The 27,748-nt window shown below is 35.1% G+C and overlaps 2 protein-coding genes across 8 annotated transcripts in view; both read left to right on the plus strand.

The window, feature by feature from the left end:
- Window positions 1–13,437, plus strand: part of mical2b (microtubule associated monooxygenase, calponin and LIM domain containing 2b) — a 64,813-nt gene extending 51,376 nt beyond the window's left edge. For 6 of the 7 annotated variants that reach the window (XM_016258881.1, XM_016258889.1, XM_016258894.1 and 3 more), the window contains 11 exons: window positions 547–664; window positions 2,422–2,498; window positions 3,025–3,096; window positions 4,027–4,136; window positions 4,350–5,166; window positions 6,292–6,362; window positions 6,493–6,573; window positions 6,764–6,857; window positions 11,641–11,740; window positions 11,821–11,894; window positions 13,234–13,437. In XM_016258881.1, coding sequence (XP_016114367.1) covers window positions 547–664; window positions 2,422–2,498; window positions 3,025–3,096; window positions 4,027–4,136; window positions 4,350–5,166; window positions 6,292–6,362; window positions 6,493–6,573; window positions 6,764–6,857; window positions 11,641–11,740; window positions 11,821–11,894; window positions 13,234–13,418 — 1,799 coding nt within the window. In that variant the 3' untranslated portion in view covers window positions 13,419–13,437. The remainder of the gene's footprint in view (window positions 1–546; window positions 665–2,421; window positions 2,499–3,024; window positions 3,097–4,026; window positions 4,137–4,349; window positions 5,167–6,291; window positions 6,363–6,492; window positions 6,574–6,763; window positions 6,858–11,640; window positions 11,741–11,820; window positions 11,895–13,233) is intronic. The other variant, XM_016258884.1, reaches the window with a different exon arrangement.
- Window positions 13,438–14,515: 1,078 nt separating this feature from the next.
- On the plus strand, window positions 14,516–26,048 carry LOC107573077 (alpha-parvin-like). Its single transcript, XM_016259520.1, has 13 exons — window positions 14,516–14,724; window positions 17,157–17,290; window positions 17,390–17,460; window positions 17,547–17,649; window positions 17,800–17,940; window positions 18,469–18,584; window positions 19,468–19,526; window positions 20,479–20,498; window positions 21,065–21,126; window positions 21,201–21,269; window positions 23,315–23,416; window positions 23,786–23,858; window positions 25,822–26,048. The coding sequence occupies exons 1-13, from the start codon at window positions 14,516–14,518 to the stop codon at window positions 25,896–25,898; spliced, it is 1,236 nt and encodes a 411-aa protein (XP_016115006.1). The 3' UTR covers window positions 25,899–26,048.
- Window positions 26,049–27,748: the final 1,700 nt, after the last annotated feature.

Here is a 27,748-nt window from a genome sequence, read left to right on the forward strand (position 1 = left end):
TTGACATACAAAAAACGCAGTATTGACTACAGTATACATATACATGAATGACTATCATAGAGTGTGCTAAAGGGAAAGAGCTAAATAGTGAGGGATAGAGACTATTGAAAAACACTAATAAAAACAGACATTCATATGGAGAGTGTCTCAAGGTTATAATGTCTGTTTAACATGAATAAAGAGATGAGAAATTGGTTCATATATAGCCAAGTGTTCAGACATACTGTCATCTTATAAAAGCTGTCAATGACCTTATACTGTCATTCAAACAGGAATTCAGCTTTTACAAACCATTTAATTAAAGTGATCAACTAAAAACTGCCATGAAACATTTTATAAATTAGTTAAAGTTCCTCTTCAGGGATATGTGGAATAATAATAATAATAATGTAACAAACAAAACAGTTTGTTGTTATTATTATTAGTTGTTGTTGTGCAGGTGAAATACATACATTAAGGTACGTAATCATTTCTGAACATGGAGAGCATGATAGCAGTGTTTGGTTTATAAATTCAGTCTGTCATATGTGTGCGTGGACCCCACAGGAGCTGAATCAGACTCCAGATCTCAGAATGACCCGAAGGGTTTGTCGAAGCCCAGTGCTCCAGCTGAGAGTGCAGAGGTGCAGGCCCTCTCAGACTCAACGGAGGTCATAAATATGAGGTTGGTTTACAATATTCACTTTAAATGTCTAATAGGGGTGTAATGGAACACAAACATGACGGTTCGTACATACCTTGGTTTTGACGTCACGGTTCGGTATGGTGTGTATATATATATATATATATATATGAGACCATTTTGAAGGCTCAGGAAACCTTTGCAGGTGTTTTGAGTTGATTAGCTGATTGGCATGTCACCATATTCTAATTTGTTGAGATTGGTGGGTTTTTGTTAAATGTGAGCCAAAATCATCACAATTAAAAGAACCAAAGACTTAAACTCCTTCAGTCTGTGTGCATTGAATTTATTTAATACACGAGTTTCACAATTTGAGTTGAATTACTGAAATAAATGAACTTTTCCACGACATTCTAATTTATTGAGATGCACCTGTGTATATATATATATATTATTTAAATTAAACAATTTGCACTTTCTTGAAAAATTCAGCTTATGCTCTAAACTATAGCGAGACCTTTTACATTACTATAAGATTGCAATTAACAACAAAGCCCAAACTTAAATTTAATTAGCCTACTATTTATTTTTAAATATAATAATCAACACTCAACTTGAATGTATGTAGACATGTAAATGCAGACATGTAAATTGCACATAATGCAGTTTTTAAATTAACTTCTAAATGATAAAATTTCTATTTGTTGTTGAAATCTATTCATTTACACAGTGGCTGTGATAGGCTATAAAAGATTTATTTAAACGTACATTAAATAATTACAAATAATAATAAAAAAAGTAAAATATGAGTATATAGTCTAATATTTCACGAAAAGCTCTTCTCTAGACTTCATTTATAGCGAACTAATAACGAGCTGTGGACACTGATGATGACTTGCCTGAGGTAAATGAAATGTTACGTGACATTTTGATACAAGCTGTTTTTTGACATCTTTCCGTGATTGAAACATTGGTTGAGACATTACACGAGGCATGAGATGTTCATTTGTTTATTTCACATTAAAACTATTAGTAAAGAGGAAAGGATGATCGCGCTCTGCGCTGTTTGAACTGAGGCATTTATACAGTGATCCGTCGCGCTACATCAAAGTCAAAGGGCGTCAAAATGGTATTGTTTGAATTTCCTGAAGAAAAAAAAAAAGCACATAATTTGTCTTTCTTATCAAAAGTAACAATATATAAAACTGGAAGTTTCCATTGAAGTTCCACTCGTGCAGTGGTTAAAACAATGCGGTATTTGTTCGGTGCACATACCGAACTGAAAGACAAGTACCGAAACTTTTAGTCTAAAAATGAAACTTTTCATTTACCATGGCAAGGAGCTACAAAATGTCTACCTGTGTCGACATTTTAGACTCCACAAGTGTTATTGGGCCATATGAGCGAGAGATACGGTGTTAGTTCATTATTTCTACATTGTCTAGAGCAGGGATCCTCAAATCTGGCCCACGAGATCCACTTTCCTGCAGAGTTTAGCTCTAACCCTAATCAAACACACCTGAGCAAGCTAATCAGTGTCTTCAGGATCATTAGAAAATCACAGGTAGCCGAGTTTGATCAGGGTTGGAGCTAAACTCTGCAGCGCATTGGACCTCCAGGGTAAGATTTGAGGAACCCTGGTCTAGAGTGAACATTTCTTTAACATTTAATAATGAATAATAACTTGTATTTATTATTATTACTGTACTGTTTTAATACATACTATTAAATAACTAATAAGTAAGTGTGAAAGCTACAAAGATCCGGTCTAATACTTTCTTTTGCATATTTTGGAGTAGTGAAGTCAAGGATTCATCTAAAAAGCCAGATCCTGCAGATCTTGCAACTGTGTGTCCTGAATCTCAACTGCAGAAAGGTCAGTCAAACCTTATGTTTCCCTCATAGTTTTACAATGTCACAGGATCTCGTATTTTTGTCTTTTACAATGGCCCCTAAATGTATTTGGACACTTTTCAGGTCACATAAAGAAAAAAGAAGGGCACGTCCCTTTTATACAAGGAGGGTTTAAATGTCCAAAAATGACACTTTTGCACTATTAATTAGTGGATTGATTTGTAGTTCATCTCAGAGTTTCCTGCTTGGATTTTCATCTGCTTTTTTTTGAATGAGGTTAAGGAGTGGCAGTCAAAGCCAGACTTTCCCATTGACTGTATATTATTTTTGGCCTATGGACGTGTCTCGAGCGGGCTGAACATTTTGTTCGGTCACATGTAGCTTGTCAGTCAACAGCTGTTGGATTTGTTGCTTCGCTTGTCTTTATTGGCTATTGGCTGAAAACACATTCCAAGGTGAAACCATAAATGATGTACTGTATATTGAAATAAAATGCTCTTAAATTATCAATGTCACTTTAAGTGTTCACTCTGATTTCCTCTTTTCAGCAGTGAAACGCTCCACAACCAAAGGTGAAATTACCAACAAAAACAACCTCTGGAGGAAGAAAATCCGATCCAGTAAGTATCATTCAGTCTCCCACGAATAAAACCAACAACATGGAAACCTTCAAAGACAGCAGAAGTGTTTTTCCTTCCAATTGAGCCTGTGTTGTCAGCCACGATCTTAATTCTAGGTTGAGTTTCTATGCAGGCCGAAGTTGTTTAACTGCTCAAGGTTGATGATGAGCTCAAAATAATGAGTCTCTCTGTGTCTCAACTGAACATGCTGAATGATTCAGCCTTGCTTATTGGAGTGTCTGTGATGTTAGTTGCCACACGTAACTAATCTGAATTCATTTGTTAATCCTGACTGGATTAATATCAAGCGTCATATATGATTTATTTATAAAAGCTAATGCAGCTTTTGGTCGCCGGAGCACATGTGCTTTATTATTAGAGCTCAGTGTCCTGATATTTTGCAGTGAAAGCAAAACTCTAAAGCAACTTTTCCAAAGGCTATACATTATATACATTAAAATTCAGAGGCAGACTACTATGTGTCTTTTGTTGGGTGCTGGTCATATCCTCCCTCTTCACCAGAGGGCGCTGCTGGTGTGTTTCACAGCTATTGTTTGAGATCATACAAAAGCGATTAGTACAGGCAAACATTTCAGTTTTCTTCAGCAAAATGTAATTGTTTTGCCTACAGTTAATTCCAGATCCTTATTGTAGTTATTAGCACAATTTAGCCATCGTTCACCATGTCAGACTCCTTGCAAGTATAACTTGGCCAATATGATATTATAATTCCAAGTGAAACTAACCAGAGTGAATACTGAATTTCACTATTTATTTAGTTTCTAAATTGAAAAGGTTATTGATGTATTATTTGTTCAATCATATAATTATTATTAATGTTTATTTTCTATTTTTTTTTATTTTTTTTATTTATTATTAATTCATTAGATCACTTATCAAAGCCCTTTGTGACATAATTTCCTCACTCAGCTCTGCCCCTCGTCCTGATTAAGAAATTTCACCGTGGAAAACCAGACGATAAAACTGAAGCCCTCGCAGAGGAAGATGGAGACTCAGAGTTTGAGGAGATCCATGAATCTGTAAACTGATTTACTTTTTTTTGTCTGTCAATCTGTGTAACATCATTGTCTAACCTCAAATGATCAGTTATTGACTCCAGCTGTTCTACAAATGCTGCTTAGGAGGTTTCTTGGTCCAAATAATCAAAATAGTATTTAATTTGTTCATTCTGTTAACAGTTCTTCAATTGCTGTATCCATGAGCTGTTAAAGATCTTGTCTTTTCTCAAACAGCTATCCCCAACAAAGGCTGCAACATCGACTATAGAGTCTGGCTGCCCCCTAACGGAGGACAAGAAGTCAACACCCATTGAAGAGATCCCAAAAATCCCTCTATATCGCACACATTTTCGTCCCGAATCCCCAAAACCAAACACTTCCTCTCCAGAGCCTGTCATCACAGCCGATCCCTCAGAGGCGAACTCCCTCAGCCCCAAGAAGAAGCTCACGCTGTCTTTATCTGAAAAGGAGAAGCTGCTCAACTGGGACTTGGCCGCTCCTGGAAAGCCCTTGAATTCTGGAGAAGAACAATGGGACAGAACCTCAACGAGTCCTCCGAACAATCAACCAGAACCAGAAGCTCCACCAAAACCAAGCCGTCCTCAACCTGAACCCACTCCTCCGCTCCTTGGCTTCCAACAGTGGGCCAACAGTCTCCGGAAGTCCTTCTCCACCAGCAAAGGAAACAACCCTGTGGTTCTCAGGAGAAACAGACCTCTGAAAGCCAGGCCGTTGTCTGAGGGCTCCTTCAACCTCAGTGGCTTGTTTGGCAGCAGCATTCAGAGCACCCGGGATGAGGAACACAGCAACACATCTACCGATGACAGTCAATCCAGAGTGAGGACAGGAAGTGAGCTCACCACGTTAATGGAGCAGGTGGCTCTCAGCTCCAAGACCCACAAGGGCACAAAAGATGACATGGCCTCTTTACCGCCCAGAAAACTCAATTTCTTCTCCTCTCTGCGCATTAAGAGGAACGAAGGAGCAGATCAGAGGAAAGGAGACAACCAGAAGGACATCTTGACTATTCTTTCCAGGTTCAGAAGCAAAGGTAATTGCAGGTTAAAGTGACCTTTGACACTCATCTGCAGTTTAAAATCACTTAATAAAAATGCTAGAGAAAAATAAAAGCACAGAGTATTTAACAGGTGCAGCAACACATTCATTCGTCTGAACATAATTTCACTTCTTAATCGTGTAAATGTATGACACGATATAAGTTTGGTGATTAAAGTTTTGATGCAGTGCGACGTTTGCATGACGTACACATGTGCACAAAACCCTGCTGGTTGTGTTAACTTCATTGTTATTACATGCAGCACTGTTATCTCTTATATAATGCAATATAATCTCCCAGTGGCTTTCATTATATTCCCTGCATGCAATATTCAGGTAACTGTGGGACATGCCACTTTAATCTTGAGATGTATCAAAACATTTCTAAAAAAACGTCATATACATACCACATTGTTTGCTGCACAATGTTTTGATGGCATAGTGATACAGGTTAATGTCATTTCTAATAATGGATCTGTTCTGATGAGCTGGTTCATGTACATTTATGTTCATAATCAGCATAAGTTTTTTTTATTATTTACAATACACCTCTTTTCATGGCACTGTTACTGTATTTTTAGGCCAGTATAAGTGATTAATTAAAAAAAAAATGTTTTATCTTTATCAACTGATATTTGTTTTGTAGTTTACTGTATTTTATATTTATATAAATCAGATTTTTTTTTTAAATGTGCCTTCACCTAAAATAATGTCATAGTCTTCTTCTTTAATTATTAGCCAATATTTATTTACTTGCTTGCTTATAATTTTTTTATGTGCCTTGACCTACAGTTAACTAATAATTAACATTTTGTTATAATAATGATAATGATTATTATTATTATTGTTAATTTATTATTTGTATTATTTTAATTCTTATTATCTGTATTTATTTACTTATTTTGATACTAACTCATACAGGAAATCCCTAAATAATTAAAGAAGCCTTGAGCTAAAATAAAAATTGACATTATTGTTGTTGTTGTTGTTATTATTATCATTATTGACAGCCCATATTGGGTTTTTATTGGTTTGTTTTTCGTATTTACTGATAAATCCCTTAATAATAAACATTTTGCTATTTAAATGATACATTATTGTTTTGGGTTTGTATCCACAGCGTCTGCTCAGCAACAACAACAGGAGTCCAACTCATCTAGTGAAGAGGAACAGGAACCAGATTCACAAAGGGTAAAAGCTCCCCCACGTCTCTTAACGAAACACCGCTAATGCTATTCCAACAATTTGTTCAAATATTCTACATATTCAAGCACAGATCCCTAATTTAAACTCACTTTTTTGTTTACTATTTGCTATAAAGACTCACAGTGGCACCTCACAGCAGAAAACAGCCGTCCAACAAACCAAGAGAGATCAGCTTAAAAGACTTCACCGGGCTCAGGTAAGACATACAGACATATGAGCCATAGATTGCTATAGTTTTTAAATGTCATTAATATCATTAATAGCATTTTTGAGGACATTTTTAGAGGGAAGTTTACCTGTAAATTGACCGCAAAGTATATCTACTTTAGAAATATTCCTATGAATTAGATATATTCCAGTTACTCAAGGTATATTGTAATTGGCAGGTAATCCAAAGACAGCTGGAGGAAGTTGAGGAGAAGCAGAGAGCTCTGGAGGAGAAAGGTGTGGCTCTGGAGAAGATCCTCAGAGGAGAAACTGGTACGGCACATTCTAACACAGTCACGCGTTATTACATCTGGAAATATATTATTTAAAGTGCCTCATTATCAGTACCATTGTCCTTGCATGTCCCCCGTCTCCATCCACTCACTCTGTGATGGTGATATGATTATTTAAAGGGGTGCTATGACACTTACGACTTTTATGTCAGTTGCTGACAGCCATGCGAATGAAGTGCACAATGCCTTTGCCCTATCAAGTGTGCAAACTTGAGAAATATTTTGCCATAGGGAATGAGATTTCACGACCTTATTTCCACGAACTTGTTCTTGAATTCATTATTATATCATTATATAATTTGTTTTTGTTTTTACCCTGTTTATTTCATGTCACACAGGAAGTCACAGGGAGTGACTTGACAGGGCGTCTCTATGTGGACTTCCTGTTATTCTTGATTGATTTGATAATGAAAAACTAAGATGGGGCAACTTTTTGAGCATTGTTGCTTGGGCACTTTCCCATTGAGAATGGGTAACAAAGTTCTATCTGAATACTTTAAATTGGTCGTGGGCCCTGTGTCTCATCTGGTTGCCCTCTGACGGCAACATTGCTCAAAAAGTTGCCCCGTGTATCATCAGTCTTAAGACCCGTTCACACCAAGCATGATAACTAGAAAGATAACGATGTTAGCGTCCACACCAGCTAACGATATCGTCTGTTTATTCTAAGCGCACGCGCGTCTACCGCTTTGAATTCTTGAGCTCTTTATAGCAGGATGGATTCTGATTAGCTGTCAATGTTTGTATTGTTCATCAGCTGGAAAAAATCGCTCAAAGTGATTCCAACGATATCGTTTCTCTGTGCCTTTATCGTTATAGCTGTGGTGTGGACTCTGCCATTCTTTCATATTGAAAACAATTTTTAGAACTATATCTTTATCGTTATTTTATACTTTATAATTATCGTTCTTGGTGTGAACGGGGCTTTACAAACACTACGGTATTTCTTTCTGTCTTTTATTTTAATATATTTTACATATTTGAAATATATTAGGAAAAAATATATATATATATATTATTTATTTATTTATTTATTTTTTTACATTCAAAAACCAGATTTTTGTTTGTATATGCTGTCAATTATAGATTTTAGAAAGAAACTCGGAATCGGCAAAAATAGGTATCGGCAGGTCACATGTACAAAAAAAAATCGGAATCGGCCACGAAAATTACAATCGGTGCATCTCTAACAAATATATGTATGTGTGTGTGTATATATATATATATATATATATATATATATATATATATATATACATACAGTGGTGTGAAAAGGTTTTTGCCCCCTTCCTGTTTTTTTATTTTTTTGCATATTTGTCACACTTAAAAGATTACACAAAGATAATGCAAGTAAATACAAAATGCAGTTTTTAAATGATGATTTCATTTATTAAGGGAAAAAAGCTGTCCAAACCTACATGGCCCTACGTGAAAAATTAATTGCCCCCTCCTGTTAAATCATGAAAGAACTGCAAGTAACCCCATTATTTTAGAAAGCTGAGTTAAATTTCACTAGCACAAAAAATAAAAAAATGGGAAGGGGGCCAACACTTTTTCACACCACTGTATGTGTATGTGTATATATATATATATATGTATATATGTGTGTGTGTGTTATAATAAGACCGTACATAACAGTAAAAAATATTTGACAGTGCATACCCAGTACAAAAGTACATAAATAAATATATATATTTAAATTATATATTTAATTACCTAGCCTGTAATTTTTGATTATGTAGTATTTTTATATTTTAATATTATGTTATATTCTGTTTAACTGTGTATGTATTGTCTTTGTCAGTGTACTGTGATGATATTTGTACATAATTTAAAATATAAAATACACAATTATTAAAAAAGAAAATATAAAAATACAAAATGTAAAATACACACAGTACATTTAAATTGTGTGTGCCTTTAATAGTAATACTTAAAAAAATTTATTGTATTGTATGTTGTATTTAATTTTGTATTTTAATATTTTCTTTATTTTTATATATTGTTTATAATTAATTTTTTTTATTTAAGTTAATTAATTAATTAATTTTGTATGTTTTATTGTATGGAATATGTATTGTCAATGTATTGTGATTGTCCATAGAAAGATTTTGAGCCACATCAGGACTAACCCCTGGATCCATATGGCATGTACACAAAGACAACCTGCAAATAAGCTGCTGTCTTATTGTTTGACTTTTTTTAGAGGGGGAAATTAGAGATTCAAATAATAGTGATTTGCATTCGAACTAAATGGCCATTTAGAGTCAAAATTATGTTGAAATGACTGCAGAGGTAATGGGTTCTGTAAATAGACAGAGAAAGGGAAAAGTGCCTCCGAAATGAGCTGAAAATGTGAGGTTTCATTATTTTGGTGAATGTTGATCTACGTGGGGATTATTAAAGGCAACAAGTCTTTCCAAATGAAAAATGCCAAATCGCAGCAGCCTTTTAACATACTGCATAACGAGTTTATAATCATATTTTGAAAGCTCTAAGCTCTAATTATAAGGACTGTAAATTGAATTTTGACATCTCCTATAAATTCACTTCTGCTTCTTCAGAAATTCCTCCTTTGACATCCTACAATTTAGACAGGCATAAAGAAACCAAATGAAACTACTAGGAAATGCAAAGATGGAACTTTGCTCCTAGATTTATAGTTTAAGGCTGCCATAGTATTAATGCATAAAGCAAGAAAATCCATTGCTTTAAGTGTGTCATGTGACATCTTATTCCTGGCCTTGTTTCGTCAAAGTACCCCTCGCTCTCTTTCATAATGCTGCAAGGATGCAGGCGATATAGAAGACGTCCCTTTTGTGAAGTGGACAGCAAGGATACAGTGTGTCTTCTATCAACAGACTTCATTGAGGGCAGCAGAATGCTATTAATAAATACATGGGGGCAAATCTTTTGTGACTGTGCACTTTGACCTGCCAGAATCCATTGTTTGGCATGTTTACGTGTCTTTGTGTGGATAATTGTATTAAGATGAGGGGCTGTGGGGTGCGCTTTTTTGTTGAATAGGTTCTTTGTTAACTGACATTTGCGGCCTCTAAATGGATAGAGAGTTGGAGTATGTAGAAGACAATGCTCTGAAATTGTCAATGTGGGAGACTCGAACATTGTGGCACTATGGAAGACTATTAGCGAAATAATAGTTGTATTTGGCTTTTGTTTGACTTGAAGTATTTAACATGGTCCTAAAATTGTTATTTTGTAGATTTGAACAACTAATAAGCATGCATGAGGTTTCCACAGTCACGGAAAACCTCAAAATATCAGGGGATTTTAAAATAGTATTTTCTGGGCCTAGAAAATCAAGTCATCGGAAGTTTTAATATGAATATACATTTAAAGTTTTCAAATATCTAGAATTTATAGAAGGACAATCTCTCTCTCTCTCTCTCTCTCTCTCTCTCTCTCTATATATATATATATATATATATATATACAGTGGGTACGGAAAGTATTCAGACCCCCTTAAATTTTTCACTCTTTGTTATATTGCAGCCATTTGCTAAAATCATTTAAGTTCATTTTTTTTCCTCAATGTACACACACAAACTTAAATTTAATTGCTATTTATTTTTAAATAGATGATCAACACTCAACTAAAAATAAATAAATAAAATAAAATAAAATAATTGTATGCAAACATGTAAATGGCATATAATGCAGTTTTTAAATTAACTTATAAATAATAAAATTTCTAAGCTATTTGTTAAAATATATATTCAATTACACAATGGCTGTCATAGCATGTGTCATAACAGATTAATGTAAACATACTGTACATTAAGTAATTAAGACTAACAGGTTTAGTAAAATATGAGTATATGGTGTAATATTTCGCAAAATGCTCCTCTCTAGACTTAATTTCTCTAGTGAACTAACGAGCTGTGGACACTGATGACTTGATAAGGTAAATTAAATGCTACGTGACATTTTATTTCCACGCTGTATTGTTGATGTCTTTCCGTGGTTGAAACACTGATTGAGCAATTACATGAGGCATGAGATGTTCAGTCATGTTTATTCGCGTTAAAACTAGTAGTACAGAGGAAGGAATGACTGCGTTCACTCGCGCTCCGCTCTGCACAAATCTGCGGGGCGTCACGACTCAGACACGGGAACCGGAGCTGATCACGGCCGCTCTAGTCAGTGCTTGTGTTGGGATTATACCAGCACGTTTCTGAACCGTCCCAGAAGCGGCTCTCGAAGGCGTTTATACAGCGATCTGTCATGCCACATAAAAGACGGTCAAAACGCCATTTATTATTTGAATTTCCTGAGGAGAAGAAAAAAGAAAAGAAAAAAAAAAAACTGTATTCATGCGGTACACATGCGTACCGAACCGAAAGACCCGGTACGAATACGTGTACCGTTACACCCCTTATACACACACACACACACACACACACACACACACACACACACACACATATATATATATTGTTTAATTTCATTTTAGTATTTTATTTTGTTTCATTTTAGTATTTAGTTTATATACTTATTTACATTTATTTTTTAAAAGTTTACATTTTAAATTTTGCTTTTATTTTTTATTCATCACATATAATTGTAAAAGTCATTAGCTAGTAGATGTTTTTCAGTAGCAGTTGACTCTCATTGTACACTGTAGATCAAATGTTTAGGAACCAAGTCTATTCAAATCTGGCACCATCACATGATTGAGTCATATTAGTCGTGTTATAGATTTCAGTGTTCAGTCAGTTTAGCCTGTTATGACGTTTCCACAGGCGATGACTCCACAGATGAGACCATGCTACTGCAAACCTGGTTCAAACTGGTCCTGGAGAAGAACAAACTGTCGCGATATGAGTCTGAACTCATGATCTTGTAAGTACTGTGACTCTTATAGTTTTTTTTAATCAAAGTTTTTAATTTTATACTTGTCTTACACATGCTCTTGTCTCTAGTGCTCAAGAACTGGAGTTGGAGGACACTCAAAGTCGGCTACAGCAAGATCTGAGACGACGAATGGCCACTGAAGGTGGGTTTGTTATTATATGTACAAAACTGGTCAAAAGTTTGGAATATTTAAAAATTTTCTAATTAGTCTCATGTTCACCAAATCTGCATTTATTTTATCAAAAAAGTAAAACCGTAGTTTTGTAAAAATATGTCAATTTAAAAAAATTTTATATGAATATATTTGAATGTGTTAAGTTTTATTGTTATCAATTATTATTGATGATCAATTATTATAGTATTTATTCTTTTTATTGTCAATGTTGAATACAGTTTTTGCAGCTTAATATTTTGTGGAAACAGCACAAAATTTGTTCAGGATTTTTTGAAGAATAGTCAGAAGAACAGCATTGATTTGAAATAGAAATCTAATTAAATATTATAAATGTCTTTGTCACTTTTGATCAATTTGATGTGTCCTGCTGAATAAAAGTATGAAGTTGTTATTATTATTATTTTTATCTATCTTACCCCAAACCAATGAATGGTAATGTATCATGGTTTCCACAAACATATCAATAAGCAGCAACACTGTTTCAACATGAATAATAATAGGAAATGTTTCTTGATCAGCAAATCAGCATGCTAGAATGATTTCTGAAGGATCATGTGACACTGAAGACTGGAGTAATGATGCTGAAAATTCAGCTCTGCCGTCACAGGAATACATTACATGATAAAATATATTCAAATAGATATTTAAATTGTAATAATATTTCACAATATTGCCATTTTACTGTATTTTTGATCAAATAAATGCAACCTTGGTGAGCAGAAGAGCCTTCTTTCAAAAACATTTTTAAAAAATGGTAATAATTATTTCAAACTTTAGAGAGATATTATAGAGATATAGCAACATTATGGTTACAGACCTGATCTAATAACTGGAAAGTTGTCATCGTAGATGTATTGCACATTAAATGTAAAAACATTTAGGTCTGTGGACCACCTTTTCAAATGTTGAATCTGATATTGGATTGGATAATTGGTTGTTAGAGTGATAAAATATTGTAAGTAGTGGCACATTTACTTGTGAACAGGAATTGATAGCTGCTGAGGAAGGTGGTAGTGTCTTCATTTGCAAGTCAATGGTTGGTCCCTCAGCCTCCGGCAAACACAAGTTTATTTTCGTTCTTGGTGGTGAAGCTCACTGTTTACCAGTGAGACACATGCGGCATTAAGCCTGCAACAGAGGTGTCATTGTGTAATACCTGATTATGGTGTCATGCTTATCATACAACATATTTGATGTTATTCAAAGTGATTAAACCTTGTTACATGGTGAAAATGAGAAGTTATGTATAAAATATTTTACCTTTTTACTGACGATAGGCCTCTCTTTGTATTCCCTCCTTTTCTAGACTGTGAGAAGAGTGCGAGTGAGCTGACGGAGGAGCAGAGCCTGCTGGTGGAGATCATGAAGGTGGTGGAGAACAGAGACAAACTGGTGAGTCTGCTGGAGGAGCAACGGCTGAAGGAGAAAGCCGAGGACAGAGATCTGGAGAGCATGATCCTCTCCAGAGGCTATCAGTTTCACTGGACCTGAACTTCTCACACTGGATGTTGACTGCCACTCGACTGTAACCTACTGCACTGACCTCAAAAACGTGTCACAACCATGAATTATTCAGTTAGGATTTTACCTTTTAGTTATTAAGAGATTTTTTTTTGTGCTCCGTTTTGGCAAGTAGCACTTTAAAGTATGCACCCTGGAGGCATGATTATACAAATCCTTCAAAGTGTTCAACCACACCTAAAAATGTCTGAGTCATCAAATCATTCTGACAAAAACCTCTAGACTACAGTTTTGAGAAACACTAATCAGCCATTTATAGACCTGAAATCACAGGTTGGCTGGCACATTATAAAGTGTTCTTAAGCGCTGTCTTAAGCTAACACCCAGCTTTAGCAGTGTTCTTCTAACCATGTAAGGTATTCTTTCTGAATGAGGCTTAAGATTGTACAGGAATGAGAGTCATCTCAGCCTTGAAACAAGAACAGCTGCGGCTCTAGTAGTGATCCGCATCCTTAACAAATAAAAATATATTAGACTTGTTGTTGTGGTCTTATCCAGGGTAAGTAAATTAGGCCGCTGTGCCGCTGCCCATTACATTGGAGTTTGCACGATTCCCAGAGTGCACTTCTGCAATGATTGCGTGGCATCCATCAGCACTCGCAAGGCTGAATTAGAGGAAAAAGCAGCTGAGCCTTCTGATACTCTATTTCTCCATCTCCTATTCACCCACACACAGGACGAAAACTGTGATCTGGATGGGTAATTGATGTATGATTTGATGAGGAATATTTTGTGGCTTGTACCCAGGAGGCAGTGCATTTTATGTTTATTGCTTTCGTTCCACAATTGGAAATATGAATTAAAAGGATACAGGATGACTACCACAACTTAAAGGGTCATTCCTGTCGTGCCTTCATGTCATTTCAAACCTATTTAATGTTATTTTTGTGCTGTGAATTAAAAAAATAATAATAATGTAGCTTTTTATTTTTAGCTCTTTCCAAGCAGAATCTTCTGGTGGAGTTGTAGGTAACTGGACAATTTCTGAAGAAATTGTGATGTTTAAATTGTTTGACATCCATCCAGTCACCCATGTTAACCTTAATGCTCACCCTAGTACAAGTTACATGAGGTCTTCGTCGTGCCGTTGGATTGTATGCACCCCCACGTCAGTGAGAAGAAGCAGCGGGAGAGCAGCTGTGCGTGAGGTCGAGAGGGTGTTGATTAATAGGATATCGTCCTCCATGGGCGGCCTCTGGAATCCAGCACAGGATGTTCGCATCCCCATAATCAGTGCTGTAGACGGCGATGCATGCTGGGTTGTTTCTCTGAGGATGTTGAGAATGTTGATGCACTGAAGTTCTCCTGAAGTCTAATAAATATATGCATTTTTACAATTTCTGCTGAAAATGTGAACTCTGATGCTAGGTTGTTGTGGGTAGTTTGCCAGGGTGTTGCTATATGCTTGCTAAGGTGTTTTTGATGTCTGTGGTAGTGCTTACTTGGCCAAGCGAAAAAAAAATAATTAGACCATCTGATGTCTCTGATACTGTGGTGGCTAAATATTTTTCATAGCACAAACAATAATATTTAATTACTTAATATTTCATTTAACATTTATAAATGAAATTTAATATATTTTAATGTATTTTTAATATATTTTAATACATTCATTTTTATTTATTTGCATATTTATTTATTAATTACTACTTTATGGATATAATGTACACTACTGTTTAAAAGTTTGAGGTCAGTAAGATTGTTTTTTATATATATATATATATATATATATATATATACAGTGGGTACGGAAAGTATTCAGTTATATTGCAGCCATTTGCTAAAATCATTTAAGTTAAATTCTTTTCCTCATTAATGTACACACAGCACCCCATATTGTCAGAAAAACACAGAATTGTTGACATTTTTGCAGATTTATAAAAAAAGAAAAACTGAAATATCACATGGTCCTAAGTATTCAGACCCTTTGCTGTGACACTCATATATTTAACTCAGGTGCTGTCCATTTCTTCTGATCATCCTTGAGATGGTTCTACTCCTTCATTTGAGTCCAGCTGTGTTTGATTATACTGATTGGACTTGATTAGGAAAGCCACACACCTGTCTATATAAGACCTTACAGCTCACAGTGCATGTCAGAGCAAATGAGAATCATGAGGTCAAAGGAACTGCCTGAAGAGCTCAGAGACAGAATTGTGGCAAGGCACAGATCTGGCCAAGGTTACAAAAACATTTCTGCTGCACTTAAGGTTCCTAAGAGCACAGTGGCCTCCATAATCCTTAAATGGAAGACGTTTGGGACGACCAGAACCCTTCCTAGAGCTGGCCGTACGGCCAAACTGAGCTATCGGGGGAGAAGAGCCTTGGTGAGAGAGGTAAAGAAGAACCCAAAGATCACTGTGGCTGAGCTCCAGAGATGCAGTCGGGAGATGGGAGAAAGTTGTAGAAAGTCAACCACCACTGCAGCCCTCCATCAGTCGGGATGAGACCAAGATAGAACTTTTTGGCCTTAATTCTAAGCGGTATGTGTGGAGAAAACCAGGCACTGCTCATCACCTGTCCAATACAGTCCCAACAGTGAAGCATGGTGGTGGCAGCATCATGCTGTGGGGGTGTTTTTCAGCTGCAGGGACAGGACGACTGGTCGCAATCGAGGTTTCTTTTTTAATAAATCTGCAAAAATGTCAACAATTCTGTGTTTTTCTGTCAATATAGGGTGCTGTGTGTACATTAATGAGGAAAAAAAATGAACTTAAATGATTTTAGCAAATGGCTACAATATAACAAAGAGTGAAAAATTTAAGGGGGTCTGAATACTTTCCGTACCCACTGTATATATATATATATAAATAAAAATTTCGGTCACACTTTATTTTAAGGTCCAATTCGCCCTATTAACAAACCATTAACTATGACTTTTGCCTCAAACTCCTAATTTGCTGCTAATTAATAGTTAGTAAGGTAGTTGTTAAGTTTAAGTATTGGGTAGGATTAGGGATATAGAATATATATGGTCATGCAAAATATGTGCTTTAAGTACTATTAAACAGCCAAATATGTTATTGATAGGGATGCTATTTTAAGCAACTAGTTAATAGTAAGAATTTGTACCTCTACTGAAGAGTTGCCCAAGTTTCTTATTCTCCATTTATTTGATCAAACATGCAGTAAAAACGGTAATACTGAGAAATATTTATAATTTTTAATAATTGTTTTCTACTTTAATATCTTTTCAAATGTAATATATCATTCTAAAGTACTGATTTGGAAACATTTCTTATCAGTGCTTAAAACAATGTAGTTTTGAAAAAGTAATAGTTTTGTGGAAACCGTGATAAATTTGTTTTTTTTTAGGATTCTTTGAGTAGTTCATAGTTCAAGTTCAAAAGAACAACATTTATTTGTCTTTAATGTCTTTACTGTCAGTTTTGATTAATTTAATGAGTACATGCTGAAAAGTATTAATAGTAGTGTATAGTAATATCCACTTTCACGCTAAAATATGTCAGGTAACAAGTAAAATGGCTTGTAAATGGTTTTTCATATTGACTTTAAGTTTGGGAAGTTAAAAGGATCCTTAACCCTAATGATCTATAGTAAAAGAGATGCTTCTCCACAGCACTCATTATAATCTAACAAGGAAAATGATCATATTGTCAACCACTTGTATAATCGCAATAATATGAAGGTGAAAAAAACCCTACTCGATTTCTTTTCTTTGTTTCTTTCTTTTTTTTTTAAATTCAGAAATAATTTGCCATCTCTCACCCAATGTGTCCTGTATCCCATAGTATCTGAGCTGCAGGAGGAGGGGATGAACGCCATTAATCTCCCCCTGAGTCCCACACCTTTTGAGCTTCATCCTGAGGACATCATGCTAGGTAGGTGAACCCGTAGCCTCATTATTCAATTGATGCTCGCTCAGGTTAATAATATGCCCTTACACCTTCCTCCTGCCTGTGTCTTTCTCTTCCTCACAGAGGAAAATGAAGTCCGCACCATGGTGGACCCCAACTCAAAAAATGACCGAAAACTCCAGGAACTCATGAAGGTTTGTGTTTAAAACTAAAAATGTAAATTCTGTCATTTATATATTCTTATATTCATATATATATTTATATATTATGCCCAAATTAGGTGCTCATTGACTGGATCAACGATGTTCTGGTTGGAGAAAGGATCATCGTGAAGGACCTGGCTGAAGATCTCTATGATGGGCAGGTTCTCCAGAAGCTCTTTGGTAAAGCATATCTGTTTAGTTTACAGTATGGCTACTATGTATTGGTTATATTTGACTAGATATCCAGGAAAACTCTACCTGAACTCCTCTAGATCTTCTCCATTCTCCATTTTCTCCATTCTAATTTGGCCTTGTGCTTCCATCCCGTAGAAAAGCTTGAAGGTGAGAAGCTGAATGTTGCAGAGGTGACCCAATCGGAGATTGCCCAGAAACAAAAGCTGCAGACGGTCCTGGAGAGGATCAATGATGCTCTGAAGGTCTCCACCAGGAGCATCAAGTGGAACGTCGACTGTAGGTCCCAACAGCTCCAGCACGAGTCATTCAAAAGCTCCTAAATAAGACAAGTGTTATGCGCTCTTAAACATGGACCTGTATTGGCCAGTGAGTCTTAAAGTGTCTACTTAGACATGCTGTGGTGCACAAAACGGCAAAGTAATGTCTGTTTAAAACACTATTGATGGGGGTTTCTCATAGCTTAGAGCTTCAAAGGCTTGGGAAACACTTAAGGTGATGTAACAGTGTCTTTTAGTGGATTTCAATCGCTCCACTTATGTGGAAGAGACACTAAAGAGATTGCAGGTCGTTTTATGAGGCAGAGAGATTTATGCGCTATTGATTTTCGTATTAAATGGAGGTGAACATCAATCCTGTGTCCTTAAGTAACAATTCACAGAGCTGAAGCTACATCTCAGCTTGTTTCGTGCTAATACTGGTTTTAATTCATTCAAACGAAACTAGGGAATGCGAAGACCTAAATGTATTTTTTTTCTCCCCTGTCTCTCTTTTTCTTTTCTTTTTCTTTTTTAAACCATTTACTAGCGGTTCATGCTAAGAGCATTGTGGCCATCCTTCACCTGTTGGTGGCGCTCTCACAGCACTTCAGAGCCCCCATTCGCCTCCCTGACCATGTGTCCATTCAGGTGGTTGTGGTCCAGGTACATACCTCTGTTTTAGACTGTAATGTTCTGTAACTGATAATAAATCTTTGTTGTTATGATGCTAGAAGTAGATGACATCAAGCGAGTTATGTTTGCATTTAAAACACTCTGATAAACTCGTCAGACAAATTCTCTCATAAATCTCCACAAAATCACACAGAAAGGTTCAATTGTTGTTTTTGACCTACTAATCTTTGTCAATGTGTGTCTTTTGAAGAAAAGAAAACAAGTCTGAAAAGGAAATGCAGATGAAAGCTAATAAACTGACGCTAGCTTACTGATATTGATGGCATCTGTATTTTGACTTTTGTCTTAATTTCTTTCAATGTATTTCTGCTTAACTTTGCTATTGAATCAAATCCTTATGATTATAGTCAAAATTTCCTTGCTTTCTTTTGATATTGAATCAAGTATGGATGGTTATAATCCATTAGTCTCAATTTATAAAGCTAATTAGCTCAAATACCTGATGCTAGCTTTCTAATATTGATGTTTAATTTTTATGTTCTCATTGTTTTGCTTTCTATATTCTCTTGCTTTCAATGTTGAATCAAATACAGATACTTATATTCCTTTAGAGTCAAGGGAAAATTTGAAATATTTGGAAATTAAATTTTCATACCTGTAAAAAGTCAAACTTGGTAACATATCTTGTATTACATTTTAATTAGTTGCCATTTTTAAATGATACATTTATATATCTATTATTAACCGTTCGTGTAGGAGAATGGATTTGAAAAATTTTGTCGCAGACTTCGTCATCTTGCATTTCTCCTGTTGTGCCTGACTAGAGGAACTTGTTGATTTCCCATAACTGTCTTCTGGAGATTTCTGGCTTCTGTTCATATTTAATCCGTTTCTTTTTTTTTCTTTCCCTTAGAAACGAGAGGGCATTCTTCAGTCTCGTCAGGTTATGGAGAAGATCACTGGCAACACAGAGTACGTCAACACTGCAACCCTAATTTCCAAATGTCACCTCCATATGTTAATAAATGTGTCAATATCAGGATTTAATAATCTTTTGCACCTTTTGTAATGATTCCTTTCATGCATTTCAATCATTATGCGGTAGATCGCTGATTACAAGATGGCGTTTGGATTAGCTTTGGTGCTGTTTTGTCACCCTTTGTGTGGACACACACACACACACACACACACACACATATGTGCACAGCTGACTGTATGGCGGTCCAGCAGGCACCTGGCAGCTGGGGAGATAAGTGTGTGTTTTTGCATGTGTATGTGTGTGTTTGTGGAATACTTCCTGAGGCTGTTATCACACACAGTAGCTGCTGCTGCCCAGGCCGATGGCTGGCAGGAGTGATTAGAGAGTGAGGAGGAGGGGGCCTCATGGGGAGGAAGCCCTGTCCAGGGCTGTCCCAGACTTGCCTGATCGATTTGATCACCCTTCCTCACACCCACATGGCAGCCACTTTTTCTGCCTGGCTTTCAATGACTAGAATTAAGAGAGAAATTACCCCCCATGTTGTACAGGAGATTAATGAAATGCCTAGCTTGCATTAATACAGTTTTTGCTGATAAATGACTGATTATTAAAATTCTACACAATAATAAAACAAACAAATAAAAAAAAATCAATTTAAATGCTATAAGCTTCACAACATTATAATGTACAGTACATTCCTATTCAGGATACAGGATATTCATTTTGAGATTTGCTAAAGATTTCATTTAACTGTTGTTAAATTAGTGTTTTTATAGATTAATTTAGCATTGCATGATGGCAGACAATTGAATATTGGATGACAACTGTTATATTGATGTTATGTGATGATTTTCTGATCACATGCTTATATGTGTGTATGTTGGTACTAGGTTCATCATAATTTAATGTTTTAATCATTATTTGATGTTTTTTTTATGTTCACAGGGCATTATCTGGCAGACATGGTAAGTGTTATTTAGTTATTATTTCCATTTCCTGCTGTTGAACCAACACACTGCTGTTGAAAAGTTTGGAGTTAGTATGTTTGTGAAAGAAATGTATGCTTTTATTCAAAAAGGATGTGTTAAATAAAAATACATTTATAATTTTGCATAAGATTTCTATTTCCAATTAATGCTGTTTTTTACTTTTCTATTTATCAAAGAAAATGTATCAAGTTTCCCCAAAAAATATTAAGCAGCAAGTAAAAAAAAAAGAGGTACTTGAGCATCATATTAGAATGATTTCTGAAGGATCATGTGACACTGAAGAACATAGAAATGGATGCTAAAATTTGAGCTTTGAATAAAAGAAAAATTACACTCTATTAATGCTAAAGTTAGAAAACGGTTCTTTTAAATAATGTTTTTATTGTCTTTGATCAAGTAAATGCAGGATTGGTGAGTATAAGGGACTTTTTTCAAAAACATTTCAAAATCTTACCAACCCCAAACTTTTGAACACCAGTATTTACTATTCCTTTAAAAGTTGCAGTTATGTTTCTAATTGCTGGATGTATTATTCTATTCAGAGCGTGATGCGTTTGACACCTTGTTTGATCATGCTCCTGACAAGCTGAATGTGGTGAAGAAGGTATGAAAGAACCAAAATATTAGCTGAATTGACATTCTTAAACAAGCCTGACCACATGCATCTGTTTTCTGCAGACTCTAATCACCTTCGTCAACAAACACCTGAATAAACTGAACTTGGAAGTAGCTGAACTGGACACACAGGTAACAACACATGGGTCAGCTCAATAAATACATTGTGACTGTGGTAAACGAAAAATGCTAAGCCAGAAGAAATCACGTGTTACAGTGATTTTAATAAAATGGTAGCAGCAGCAATGTGATGGAGGACCAATAAATGAAGTGAAATTATGATTCTGTTATTTTAGTTATGATACAAACCTGTTTGACTGTGCACACTTTTACAAGGAGAACTGAAGCTTTCAATCTTCAAAATATAATTTAAAGTAGCTCATTCAGTGTGTACTCTATATTTCAAGTTTTCTGAACCCATACGATAGCTTTGTTTGCAAATACATGTATGTGACCCTGGAGCACAAAACCAGTCTTAAGTCGCTGGGGTATATTTGTAGCAATAGCCAACGATACATTGTGTGGGTCAGAATTATCCATTTTTCTTTTATGCCAAATATCATTAGAATATTAAATAAAGATCATGTTCCATGACGATATTTTGTAAATTTCCTACCGTAAATATATCAAAACCTAATTTTTGATTAGTAATATGCATTGCTAAGAACTTAATTTGGCCAACTTTAAAGGCGATTTTCTCAATATTTAGATTTGTTTGCACCCTCAGATTCCAGATTTTCAAATAGTTGTGTATCGGCAAAATAGTGTCCTATCCTAACAAACCATAGATCAACGGAAAGCTTATTCATTCGGCTTTCAGATAACCTATATAACTAAATTTCAAAAAATTGACTCTTAAAGGCACAATATGTAATTTTCGCCACTAGAGGGTGCGTATTCAAAATAAACAAAGAGGCAAAGGCGTAGTTTGATGACGCCGTGACTAAGTGTGGAATCATGGGAGTTGTCGTCTTCATCCCCACAGCCGATGCAATCCAACGGGACTCGGGCAGAAATCATGTTCATGGATGAGCTAATGATTTATTGGGTGAGGCTGAAAGCCGTCGAAGTGAAACGAGGCCGCTGAACGAGCGTGACACATGGCTCGAAAGCAGCTGAGTTTTTATTATGCCACAGTCGACCGCTTCCGCTCCTTCCGGTCGTGCGTATGTGGGGTAAAGCAGCGCTGTTTTATCATACTAGATACATTTGAAAGTTCTGTTATAATGCTACTCTGTGCGGTCGTCACCGGTCTATTAAAACACACAACATATTAAAGCGTCTTTGGTGTTTCCATGTTTTCTACAAAACAAAACCGGAAATCGAGGGGTAATGACGTCATTGGCAGGCGACACAATGACACTATGGACACGGTCCGTGTCACTAGTTACAATTACTTATTTCTCTGGATTTAAACATTCTTCGAAACATTTGGGATAATGCAAGTACACAAGTCAGCAAACTATATAACTCTGTTCTAGTGGTTTTTGGATATTTTAACAAAAAAATCGTACATTGTGCCTTTTAAGACTGGTTTTGTAGTTCTGTGTCGCATATAAAGTCGATATTCTTCGCCTTATTTGTCGAATGTTTACTAATGCCAAATATTACATATTAATATTTTAATCAATTAATAAGATCCTAAATGATTTCCTGTTAATACAAAATTCTATTATAATCTAAATAAAAACAATGAGTAAATAAAATATAAATTCTAATTTAAAAGTCTCTTATGCTTACCAAGGCTGCATTTATTTGATCACAAATACAGTAAGAATAGTCATTTTGTGAAATAGTTACAATTTTAAACATTTTCTATTTGAATGTATTTTAAACTAATTTATTCCTGTGATGCAAAGCTGAATTATAAGCAGCTGATACGTGTCACGTGACCTTTCAGAGATCATTCTAATATGCTGATTTGCTGCTTAAGAAGTGTTCAAAAAAACAATTGTGTTGCCTAATATTTTTGTGAAAACATCTGTCTGAAATCTTCTGTCAAAAACATCTGAAATCTTCTGTCACATTATGTCTTCTTCACAGTTTTTGATCAATTTAAGGCCTCCTTGCTGAATAAAAGTAGTTTTAGTGTACCAGAATAATGTGTTATGTAAATTTGTACCTCGATTTGGCATCTACGACAGGGCTGTGTTGTTCTGACTGAAGTGTGTTTGTAGTTTGCAGATGGTGTGTATCTGGTCCTGCTGATGGGACTTCTGGAAGGATACTTTGTCCCCCTTTACAACTTCTTCCTGACGCCTGAGAATTTTGACCAAAAGGTATAAATTAGCAGTGCGTCTGCGGTTAGCGTGCTTCAGTATGAAAGCCACCCTGGTGTGCTGTGTTGAGTGTCATTGAGAGGGGGTGGTGTTGACAGTCAGCCCAGAGTACAGGCTGCTCACCTGGGTCACATCCAGCAGGCCCGGCCTGTGCCAGCTGGGCATGTCGCACCAGGATGCATCTGTAATCTGCCTCTGCACAGGAAACGGATAAGTGGGGTGATGTGTAGCTTCCTTCTAATATCCAGTGCTAGTGTGTGGATACAGTCCAGTTTGGGAAAAATCACTTTTTTTTTTTTTTTTTTAAATGCATGCCTTTCTTTGTACTTCAAGGTGTCACAATATGGCGGTTTCTTTTTTTACCTGCAGGTTCATAATGTGTCTTTCTCCTTTGAGCTGATGCAGGACGGTGGCTTGGAGAGGCCCAAACCCAGGCCTGAGGGTAATTATGGCTTTGTTTGCTCCAAATCCTGTCATTGTAATTGTGTGGTTGACAGGCCATTTACAAAAGATTTGTCTTGTCAGAACTGTACTTGGATACTTTCCCAATTCGCAAGTGTTGCTCTTTCAGCCTGAATGTACAGTTCTTAAATGTCTCATACAAAAATTTAATTGAAAGATAATTGAAAAATTATTTAAATAAAGTTAAAAGCTTTTTTTTGGGTTGGCTTGTGTTGTAAACGTAAATTACATAAGTACACTGCTGTTCAAAAGTTTGGGATCAGTAAGTTTTAAAAATGTTTTTAAAGAAGTTTCTTATGCTCATCAAGGCTGTATCTATTTAACTGAAAATAAAGAAAAAAAACAAATTTTTGTGAAATATTATTACAATTTAAAATGTTTTCTTTTTTAATATACTTAAAAATATAATTTATTCCTTTGAAGCAAAGCTGAATTTTCAGCATTATTACTGAAAATTCACTATACTTTTTTTTGCAGGATTCTTTGATCAATAAAAAGTTAAAAAGAACAGAGTTTATTCAAAATAGACATTTTGTGTAGCAATATACACTACTATTCAAAAGTATAGGGTTAGTAAAAACATTTTTTATCTTTTTTTTTTTTTTAGAGAGAAAGTAATACTTTTATTCAACAAGGATGTTTTAAATGGATAAAAAGTGATAGTAAAATATTTATTTTGAATAAATGCTGTTATCTTTAACATTTTATTAATCAAAGAATCAAAGAAAAAAGTATCACAGGTTCCAAAAAAATATTAAGCAGCACAAGAGTTTCAGCACTGATAATAATCAGATAATAAATGTATAAATCAGATAATAAATTGGCATATTAGAATGATTTCTGAAGGATCATGTGACACTGGAGTAATGGCGGATGAAAATTCAGTGTTGTGTCACAGAAATAAATTATATTTAGTAAATTAAAATAGAAAATCAATATTAGGAATTGCAATAATATTTCACAATATTACAGTTTTTTTCTGTATTTTTGATCAAATAAATACAACCTTGAAGAGCATAAGACACTCCATTAAAAAAACATTAAAAATCTGTAAAAATCAGTATAAAAAGTATATCTTGTACGTAATTGTCTGTTCTTAAATGGTCTTTTTTAAATTAAAATTACGTTTTTATTAAAAGTTTTTTCTTTCCTTGAGAGTAGTTAGTTAGAACTTTTTCTTTGCTTAAGAATATGTAGTTACTTATTCATTTTAATTAAAAAATACAGTTCTATTTTCCTTACTTAACAATAGTTAGTTAGCTGTTTTCTCTCCTTTTTGAATAATTAATTAGTATAGTTTAATATGTAATATATTATTATTATATTATGTAATAATTAATAATAATATATAATAAAGTATTAATATTATAGTTACAATTAATATAATATTAAGTTATTATAATCAAAGTAAGATGTTGTTAATAAATACCTTATCTTAAGAGCTATTTCAACAATTTGGCAGTTCACAATATACAATAGATTCTATACCGTATACAGTATCCATAATATACACATACTAAAACTTCCTGCAGCTGAAACAGAAGAGCACTAGAACCGCTAGGTCATCGGTTTAATTTACAGGGAAAGCAAGAACTGATCAAATGTGTACCTTACCTTAAATGCAATGTAAGTTGCTTTGGATAGAAGAGTTTGTCAAATGCATAAATTTGAATAAATACTACACAAATACAGCTCTATATACACTACTCTGTGTTTGCATTATGCCGTTCAGAGATCTTGAAGAGTCGGGTACGTTATTTAGCATTGCATAAATCCACATCATGCTTTAAATCAATCCAAACAAGTACTGCAACTGAAGAAACTGTGCACTGTATCTGCGTTTCAGCTGCTCAAGAGTTCTTCAGGCCAAGATAGTTGTAACTCTATGAAAGCTATTGCAAAATGAATAATTATTATAATTTTTTTCTTCTGTTTTGTTCCAGATATTGTGAATTGTGACCTAAAATCGACACTCCGAGTCCTTTACAATCTTTTCACCAGGTACAGACATGTGGAATGAGCTAAAACGGGAAATATGTCTATGGACCGCTATTTCGAGTTTTAATGAGGCTGACAGACAAAGCATGCTGTTAATTGTTGTGGAGTATTGTACAATGCCCTTATATGACTAATAATTGTGTCTTAAGTCTTTTTTCTTGTCATCTAGATGGATGTAAAAACACTAAAAAAAAATAACACCGCAAAGAAACGTTTTTTCATCCTTAGATGAAGCGTCAAAGGCATAACTTCACCTTTTACCTGTGGAAATTAGCAGTATAATCGGTTTGAAACATATTAATCCTGAAGTGCCTAAACAGACATATGAGAGAAAATACCCAGCTCGCAGCCTTGCACTACACATTATATCACATAGAACACTATATTATCTTGCTTCACAGTATCAGCTCTCTTACAAAGTCAAGCCTAGCAGCCGTGGATGTTTGACCAAATAATTAGTTTAGTTGTAATGACTTGCCGTTTCACTGCATATCTTCATTTTTGAAGGCTTAGTATTGATTTCTGTGCTAATGTTTTTATAACTGTCTGCACTTGCGTAGCTTATCTGAATCAACCAAAAATGTTTTTACTCGCATGCTGTTGTCACACAAATCTGGCGCAGTTTGTTGTTTTGAAGAACTCTGAAACCCGATAGTAATTAATTTATTTTCTTACATCTTAAGACACGGTGACTTGGATCACTATCGGGAAAAAAAAGTTGTATTTAAACTGAAAGACGAATTTAAATAGCAGTAGTGCAACTTTTGTGTTTGTGGAAGAAATTATAAAAATACTTTTTTGTACCATTTTGATGCAATTTCATTGCAGTAGAGTCATTTGTAAAATTCAATGTCCATGTTTTATCTCCAACTGAAAAATGTTACAAAGTCTACATTAAACGTGGATGATCATCTAGCCCATTGTGATTGTCAGATTTTATCTTTCCATTCCATTTCCTCGCTCTCTGCCAAGCCAAAGGCTGCGTTCTTGAGTGCTGTACTTTAAGTCGTCTTGTCACTGATAGACTTCACTTCACTCACTGGAACAGATGCTTACGGTGTTCAAAATACCGCAGGGATGACCAGCAGACGTGGGCTCTCTTTGTCCTTACTTAAGTGGAAGGCTGTTTGGGGGTCATTTAGTTCCATTCAAACCCATCCGAATCCACATGGGGAACCGCTGCTTGAAAAATCCCTTTAACATTCTTATTGGATTCTTTCAAAATGACAGCAAAACAAAATTATGGTCTACTTTTGATCTCTTAAACAGTTTAACTCCATACACTAACGTGCTTGAGCTTCGTAGATGGTTTTGTCCTTTATAACCACCAATAAATACCAAAGACATTCTGATATGGAACATCTTGAATTGAGACACTCTCAGAACAAATACTGTTGGTTTAAACGGGAGAGAAATACTCTAAACTTGTATAGATATTTTTTTTTAAACTAATTTCATTCTTCCATTTTCTGGAAAATTACTTTTCTACCTGAAGCGCTGAAATTCTTGTGCCTGATTTGCTATAGAAAATGTCATATCTTTATGTATTATAGTACGATTTTGCATTTTCTAAAGAAAATGTGTCCAGCACAACTCACCACAACAGTTCTGTGTATAGTCTGATATGCTAGTCTCTTTTTTTAATGCAGGTTTTATCACAAGTTTATTCAAAAATGGTAAGTCTAAACACTGAGAATTAAATTTGTGGTCACATTAGCAAAATTTGGTCCATTTTCCACTGTCAATAGCATAAAGTTACATAAAGCATCATTCTCACAGTTTTGCCATAATGCGAATTTCCAGGTTGTGTTAATTCGTATTGAAATTACTAGATTTCATCTTCTGAACAACCTTAATATTACACTTCCCATC

Source organism: Sinocyclocheilus grahami, unplaced genomic scaffold (assembly GCF_001515645.1).
Source record: "Sinocyclocheilus grahami isolate Dianchi unplaced genomic scaffold, SAMN03320097.WGS_v1.1 scaffold30.1, whole genome shotgun sequence".
Taxonomy (NCBI): Eukaryota; Metazoa; Chordata; class Actinopteri; order Cypriniformes; family Cyprinidae; genus Sinocyclocheilus; species Sinocyclocheilus grahami.